Source organism: Aptenodytes forsteri, unplaced genomic scaffold, assembly GCF_000699145.1.
Source record: "Aptenodytes forsteri isolate BGI_AS27 unplaced genomic scaffold, ASM69914v1 Scaffold8, whole genome shotgun sequence".
Lineage (NCBI taxonomy): Eukaryota > Metazoa > Chordata > Aves > Sphenisciformes > Spheniscidae > Aptenodytes > Aptenodytes forsteri.
This window is the reverse complement of record NW_008796218.1, coordinates 13,777,628-13,786,162: the sequence shown is the minus strand read 5'-3', so window position 1 is coordinate 13,786,162 and position 8,535 is coordinate 13,777,628. Positions and strand designations below refer to the sequence as shown.

The window sequence follows — 8,535 nt, the reverse complement described above, 5'->3', positions numbered from 1 at the left end:
TCCCAGCCAAAACCGGCACATACATACATTCTTTTTTTTGGCTGCAATGTGAAGTCTGTTTTTTGATAAATATGAATAAATGGAAAAAAATGTAAGGTTCTTTGCTTCTTTTTGATTATTCACGCTCTACAAGGATTTCAATGTGGCTCTTCTATGTAGAATGGCTTTCTACACCTATTGTAGCAGTCTTAGTAGATTCTGGTCTGACCTTATTCTTCAGAGGAATACATAACAGGATTTTAGTATTTGAAAGGACAATATAGAAGAGGGGATATTTATTCACGTGCATTTTTTCAAAGCAGAAAAGAACAATTGCAGCCCAACTCTCCTGTGCCCTGAACCATTACTGCATTTAGATACCTTCAGAAGCAAAAGTGGGTGTAAAATATTTTGATCTTAGAGCACTGTCCACCTATTCGCTACTGCCGCACTACCAGAAGTAGGTCTGATTGATCAGCTGGCTGGTGGGAAAGGAAGAAATTAAAGGGGAGATAAGAAGACTGTGGCTATACCAATCCTGCATAGTTATACAAATACTTTTTTATTTTTTTCAAACAAGACTCAGCAGTGTGTCTGGCATGTAAACCACTTTGCAATAGCAGGAAATGCTTTGAGAGGTCTGCAATGATGTTCAGAAACCTGTTCTTACATTTAGGTGAAAGCATATTCCTCCTGTTCTTGCTACATACGATTAGGGTGGTAGCGTAATGAACCAGTATGATGACTGTAACCTAAAATTCTAGTTAAACTGATCAAGTCTGAGTGTGATATGAATATTTTCAGATCTTGTTTTAGGAAAAACCCTGAAATATAAATAATGGCAGTTCCTAGGAGGAAAGGCTTAGGTTCAGAACAAGTCAGAGTGATGTTGTACAGACATGTGTTTGTGTGAGTGGACGAGGGTATAATATACGTAGGTCTTTTGTGCACTTTTGAACTTCCTAATTTGTAAGACACTTAAGGCAATTCTCTGCAAATACCAGATATCCCCAGAAATGCATTAGGTGTACAGCTGCACCAGAGATGGGGTTGGAAGCCTTACCGTTGTGTTTAACAGTGTGGGATTAAAAACAACCTGTCGTGTCTGAAAAAGGGAGGGGGGTAAGTTCTCAGCCACTGTGTTTTTCTGTAGGTCACCAGATCTGTATCATTTTTGTTTGCTTGAATTTGCTAAACAGTGCTACCTTGTTTAATCTAAGACAATGACTTCTTTCTTGTACCTTTTTTTTTTCATGTTTTCCTGAAATAGCACAAGATTTCTCAAAGGGCTGAATTGGAGTAGTGACATTAGTAGTGATGTTGAACTCAGTTATTTGTGAAAATAAAGTATTTGAGTTTGAAGATGCTGCTGTGACAAGTACCCTGGGAACTTTAGCATCATTTGTCTAAATCAGTGAAGGTGCATATATTTTGTTACTGAAATTGTTAGAGCTGTAGGAAACCAAGTGAAGAAAGCTGTCTTTCAGATAAGTATATAAAAAACCTGGATGCATAAGCATATTTTCTGGGTTTGCAAAACTGTGCCAGAAAACTGAGACTGACAAACATTCTGCTTTCTAACCGTGTTGGAAGAGCTGAGGTTGGACTCATTTTCCTTTGCGCTCCTGCAGTTCTCCTCATGCTTTGCATAAGTTTTGTAGTGTACCAATATTGTCATTCCCTGACAGATTATGCATATGAGTGAGACAAGATCTGCGAGAAAAGTAATATCAGATATGGTTGGAAAAAACAAAGTTTTGCACGTATGAGGTTGAATTTTAAAAAAATGAGCCAGTAAAAGCTCTTTCTCTATCTATCAATTAGCATAACAAAATATACTACCTCATCCTACAAAACTCCCCATTTAATCAAGTTTCTGTGTCTATTGGAATTTTTAAGATAATCTGTAAAAGCAAACCACGGTAAATAGGTACATAAGAGCCTGGGCTCTCACTATTTTGACCTCAGTGGGCCTTAATGGTTTTGTACCACAGCTGGCTTTGAATCACACGGCAGATGTAGGTGTATTACTGACTCTATATACCTTCTTTAAGTAAATGGAGAGAGAAGTAACTCTGCCCATCCCAGTTTCAAGAGGGATATTGTGATCTATTTTCTGCATTGCTGTTGTTTTGCGGATATAGCATAATGACTTTTTGGGGCTGGGGTGTAAAATTAACTTTGCCCTGAAGGCTTTTAACTTGAGATGCCTTGCATGCATTTATCTGAACTATATAGCTTAGATAAAGTGCTCTAATATCTCTGCTGGCCAATAGAGTTTGCAGCAGGACATCTGGGTTCTGGCAGTATTTTAGTTTTCATAGAAAAGGGAGAAAATGTGTAAGAGTAACTCCCAATAAGGGATGGCATCCAAGGATGAACCAAGCCTAACGAATGCAGAGGAAGGTGTACAAGCAACATGTGCCACCATACTCTGGTGACTCAGCTCAGTGGAATATTGCTTGTGGGAAGAGCTTGAGTTTAGCTAATGTGTCTGTTCCTTTGTAAATCAATTTTCACTCAGGGCAACAAAAAGGAGGGTAAAATGGCAGAGAGAATAAAACAATCTCTAATCAGTTCAGTGCTGGTTTCTAATCTGTGGGTGTTAGTGAAAATACCTATGGTATATGGTGAGAAAGGGCCTGCCTTCCTAATTATTTTTTTCCCCTCCTTTTTCCTTTAAGGGTTTAATTAACTTAGGCATGAGAATAAAAGGCATGAGACAAGAAGGAATTCTAAACAAAAAGTAATCCCCTATTAAGTCCTCTGACTTAAGAGACTACCTAGAAAAGTGAAGGAGGTGGCCTCTTCTCCCTCCCCCTGCACCCACACAAATTTTTCCATAGTAGGCTTTCTATATAAGGCCAGTATGGGGGGAAGAAAGAATTTTTGTTGTTATTTATAACTAGCGGCTAGCTGTCACAGCTAATCAATACAAACAACCTCTAATCAATCTGGCCCCAATTTAGGGGAAGAACTGAGCTTTCAATCATTTCATATAGTCAACAACAAAATATCCAACAGCCAAAGCAATTGGATTCTGTGATGGCAGAAGACTGAATTTCTTATCAGGATCAGACAAGATAGTTTTCCAGAATGATGTAGAAACTATAGTGTCCTGTTTTATAGATTATGATTATTTTAAAAGCTTATACAGTCTTCCTCTCTGCTTATTTCTGTGTGTTATAGGAAAACAGAAGGATTATGGATCTTTGTATGGAGTTCCCCATATGAATAGCTTCCTGGTACTGCTGCTAATTTGTTATGTGAAGGGCTTTTTTCCTATTATTAAGTGAAGAATAAGTAAAATAACTCTTTTAAAACTTTACTGCAAAATTAGGTATAATTCCATAAAGCACTCTTTTTAAAAGAGAAGTGATGTACATGACTCAGGTAATTTACAGGTTACTGTGGGGTTTTCTGTTTCCCGCAATGATTTGTCCTGAATATCTGGATCTCAGTTTCTGCTTTAAGACTGCAAAGGAAGGTAACATTCTCCATTAAAAAAAAAATATCTGTTTGGTATGGGTATCTCAATTTTTAATTCATATCTTTTTCCAGCCATGAAGCTTCCGTATTATTTTTGTATCAGTTTTCTCTCTTGCACTTAGATGAGCTGGTGGAGGAGATGTTAGCGTACAAAGTAAATGCAGCAAGAAGCGCAGTGTTCTGTGGTGTGTGGGGGTAGAGCTGTTGAGTCCAATATCAGAACTTTTTAACCAATTTTCTCTTTGAAATGGAAACCAATGAGACTGTCTGATTGGTTGTACAAAGGTAAATTTGATTTATTTTATTTATTTGTTTTGAGACTGGTTCAATCTCAAAAGTAGTTGTTCTTAAAGTCCCTTCAGTGGTTGGTGCCCTGGGAGTGGGTGGCTCTAGGCAGCCTGAAGGCTCACTTGCGTGCAACAGAATCGTTTTAATTTTTGTGGTGGAAATCCTAAGGCATAGAGCAGTTCTGTGCCTGGGGTCATGGAGCAAATAATCAGCAGAAATGGGAGCAGAATAAAGAGCTCCAGACTCAAGCATGTGTTTCAACCACTAAATCATTTCTCCTGCAGGAAGCCAAGAAAAGTTTGGTCCTTCCATTTGGTACCGAATCTGTATTCTCCCTGGCCTCCCTACTCTCATACAGCCTTGCTACAACACACCGTCAGCATTCATACTCCTCCATACCCCTGTCACCTTTATCCGCTCCTCCTTCCACGTGGTAACTGGGGCCTTCTCCTTTGCAGCACCTGACTACCCCTACTGCTCTCCACCTGTAGCGGTGCAAGGTGATGCCGTTAGGATGCTTTGCCTTTCTTTGAATCCCTGGGTCGGCTCCCTTTTCTGCCACGGTCAGAGAGATGTTTCTTTTCCATCAGCCCTTCATAACGCTTGTACTTGCCTCTCTCTATTATCCTCTCTCTCTCTCTCTCTCTGCTCAGTGACATGACTCTCATTTGAAGCTTGCTTGGATTCTCACTTATATGCCATCTCATCTCTTATATCTCTATCCTGTAAATATTCAAATACCTCCCGAGGAGCTACTCTGCTGGATACTTATGAGGCTGCAAAAATTCAGAGAGAATCTAGAGACAATTTTTGGTTTGTTTCTTTTTCGTGTCTTAAATTTATTATCTTATTAGGGCCACTTTTTTTTTTTCCTACCCTGTTCTTCTCCTTTATCTTTTTCTCTGTGTTTTTGACTTCTAAGTTTATTATTTTTTAGCTCTTGGCCTCTGCTGGTCTTTCCAATCCTCCTTTCATATGGAAGCGGCACCCCCTTGCAGTCAAATTATACTGAGAATAAAACCAGCTCCTGTGACTTCTTGAAAATATAAAGGTTTGGCAATTGACAGGCAGTCTGAATTTGTAGTTCAAGGGTGAATGGATATACTGTAAGTACATTTGAACTTCATTTTTTCCTCAAAGAACGGTGGTGAGAAGAGATGTGCTATAACTCAGGCTGAAGCTAAAAACATGAAGTGCCTGCAGGAAATATTTGTAAACATTCCTCATTTCCAGTCGGCTTTGAAACCCCGAGTCGTTCAGGGCACCTGGAGCCCCCGACTGACTGTCACTAATCTTTCTAGCCTTTGTCTCCAAATAACTTGAACTATCCTAGTCTGGTTACCTTTAAACTGGAGCTCTTAGTGCTCCCCCTGGATCATATGTAGTGCATTTTCCTTATCTGCTCGAGATGCTGTCTAGGTGCAACCTTCTACTCAGTGCTTCAACAGGTCTGTGTAGTGTGGTTTTTTTTCCCCTGCCACCTGTACCCTTAAAAAGACCAAATGCTTCTGTAATCATTCATTCTTTTAAATTATTCATTCTTTTAAAAGATTAATGTAAAGGCAGTGTGTGTTTGTCTCTGCATCTGCTTTCTGTATGTGTGTGTATATATATATGTATATATATTTTAAAAAAGTGGATGAGGTGTACCAGCAACACCGTACGTAGAAGGAAAGTAAGTCAAGCCGCTTGACTGTTTGCTTTCTGTCCCCATGCTACCGTTCCTGTAGAAATGCTTGTGTGGTTACGTGGCACCAAGGCATCGCTCTGTAGTTGCTTGTTCTTTGGAAACTAATGGTCACTATTGCAGTTGGCTCTTTTAAATCAAGCGTTGACTGTGTGCTATTGTGGTTAACATCCAAGGACTAAAATTCACTAGTAACTTGCACAAAGGGGAATTATCAGAAGACTATGCCTGGTCAAGCACAGCACAGCACCTGATTTTTTTTTGTATATTCAACAGAATAATTTCTGGAGACCAGTACTCATAAAGATAAATAATTAGCATGAGGCTTCAACCATGAAGCTCACTTGACATAATCAAGCTCTTAATAACCTGTGGTCCCTAATAAACCTGGTGAACTGAAATTCTTACAGACATCGAAGTGTTACACTGCCTGTGGAGAAAAATGGCTTAAAAGGGCTGAGCTGAGGAGTATATGAGATCTGACTTTGCTGTGCTGTCAGGCATATGATTTTATTTGATTTACCACATGCTTTTTAAAAATAAACCATATCTTGCCATATCTGTTGAGCACTAGAAAGGTACTTCCCAATTCTTTTACATTCAACAATTTTTAGAAATCTGGACACCATTATTAGATACAGCGCTCTGGGAATGTCTCAGTAATGATATCTCATGGCAGTAAGAGTTTTTTGTTTGATATTCTGCCGTGAACTCATTGAAGGATTGCATTTGCTCCCATTTGCATTGTCCTAGCATCTTATTTGTACTTGGCTATTCTTTATCTTGTGGTTTTTGAATTCTGAAGCTTACCTGTGATACACATTCTTGATTCCTGATACCATTTTGCATTGAACTGTATTCCGCATCATTTTTTACCAAAGCTGAACATACTGTGCAATATGAGTTTTCTTGGGAAATAACTGTCAGCTTGCTTCTGCATCACCTACAAGGCTTACAACCACTGCATTTCTATCCTTTTCTGTAGGATTCATAAAGATAATGAAAGTACTATTTCAAGAATAGATTTCCAAGGGAACTTCTTTAGAATAGCCTTGATTCAGTTATACTTCGACATTTTCCATTTCCGTTTTTTTGTTAATCTATCAATTAACTGTTTATTAATGAAGGCAATAATAACAATTTCAGTCAGCATTTATTACAGTGCAAAAATTATTGTTGTACGAGACCAGATTTATGAACACATTAAGACACTTATCTCCACAATAAACACTAATTCTGAATTGGAAAAGCTCTGAAATTAAGGCTGAATGGGTATTCTTTACTGATTAAAACAACCCTTGGAAGTTAAGTGATTTTCTTCAAAGCTTATTTTTTCCAGGATAAGAACAGTGAAGTTTCCACTGATTGAGGATAAAAGTAAATTAGAATGCCCTATGCTGAATTAGCTTAGCTCAAAATCAAACTTCATTTATGGCTTTACTCACTCACTCACTCATGAAAGTTGTTCTTCCTTGGTACCCAGGGGGTAAAAAAGAAGAAAAAAAAAAAAAAAAAGAAAAAAAAAAAAAAAGAAAATTGCTGAGAACGAAAAACATCTTTGGGAAGATATTCACAGAGCAAGAAGCTTCAAGAGCCCAGCGAGCCCTCACTGTCTCTTTCAGGAGTGGTTCGGTTACAAACTCAAAAGACCCTGCCAAAGTGAGCGGCAGATGCAGATACCAGGTCCACACTTACCAAAGAGCAGCAATGACTACGTAAAACGCTCCACACTCAGCCAAGTCAATAGGAAGAGGAGAGCAAAGATGCAAAGGGAAGAACTTGTGTATTTGAAGTTGGGGAGACAGAAAGGAAAGCAAAAGAACAGCCGCCCCAAAATGAGGGGAGAAGGGGGGGAGAAGAAAAAAAAAAATCAGCTACAACCTGAAAAACTGAAGTTGGAGGAAGGTAACCCTCCCTCCAAAAATCATGAGGGCTTGCCCTGAACCCGGGAGGGGCAGCTCTCCAGTTTACAATAGACCGTGTTGGAGTTCTTGCATCGGCAACCTGGACGATTGATGCGGTCGTAACACCCTCGACAGAGTTTTAGGCATCCTTTTGCAGGAGGGTAGCAGAGCAAGCAAGGCAGAAACAAGGACATCGCTCCCATGCGCAGGTACCTAGAACAGCAGTGTGACTGGGAACAAGAGCAGGGATTATCCGCGTAAGAGTCCCCTTCATCGTCGTTAGAACAGTGGTAGAAGATCCCTTTGACCAAACACATGCGGGTGCTGTACTCCGCCATGCTCTCTGCAGAGCACAAGCACTGCCGGTTGCAGGCCAAGCAAGAAGGGAGGGCCTTCGGGGCCGTGCACTCACCGCACTTGCACTTCCCACACTGTTCGCAGATAAACTTGTGCTGCGTCAAGTCCTCTTTCAAAGGACTCTTCAGATCATCTACAATCAGAGACGACTGCTTGGGCTGCATCCGGATTGTCCGATCGGATCTGTGGCCTGAGCCCGGCCTGGATGGAGGTGACCGTCCCAGCAGCCCTTGCTCTGAGGAAGCACTGCTGTTGCTCCCAGAGCTGGCTGCGCTCCCCGTGCTGGTTGACCTGCTCAAGACGGGAGCCCTCGCATTATGCTGATGTGCCACGTGCCCCACGTGACTGGGTCCGTGTTCGTAATTATTATTCACATTAATTGGTATCATTTCGTGAGTCCTTTCATGCTTCTCTTGCCTCGGCGCTGTCCGTGGCCCAGGTTTTTTCACCACAGATGGACCTTCGGTGTATCCATTGCTGCCCCTGATCGCCTTGATCTGGTCCAGTGACAAGATCGTTGTTGCCTGGCTCTCCCTTTCATAGTCCAACCGTTGCCGGCTGTCCAAGGAGGGCTGCTGAATCACCACTAGTGAACCACCACTGCCATGTTGACTTTGGGGCTCCATCTGTAGTGATCTCTACTTCTGGCATTCAGTGGGAACCTGGCATGCATCTGAAATCCTAAGGCCAAGGTGAACGCCTGCTTCCCGAGGCACATTGGCGGCCCCGGCACGGAGTCCAGCCTGGGCAGTGTAGGCAGCTGCACTGTCCCGCCACCCGCTCTGCGCTGTCCCGCTGCTTTTCCGGAGTATCTATGGGAGCGGATGGGAT

The 8,535-nt window shown here is 41.1% G+C and overlaps 1 protein-coding gene across 1 annotated transcript; it reads right to left on the bottom strand.

The window, feature by feature from the left end:
- Nucleotides 1-6,932: 6,932 nt before the first annotated feature.
- Nucleotides 6,933-8,494, bottom strand: LOC103906812 (protein sprouty homolog 1). Its single transcript, XM_009288872.2, has one exon. It carries the CDS (start codon nt 8,328-8,330, stop codon nt 7,368-7,370), a length of 963 nt encoding a protein of 320 aa, XP_009287147.1. The 5' UTR covers nt 8,331-8,494; the 3' UTR covers nt 6,933-7,367.
- Nucleotides 8,495-8,535: the final 41 nt, after the last annotated feature.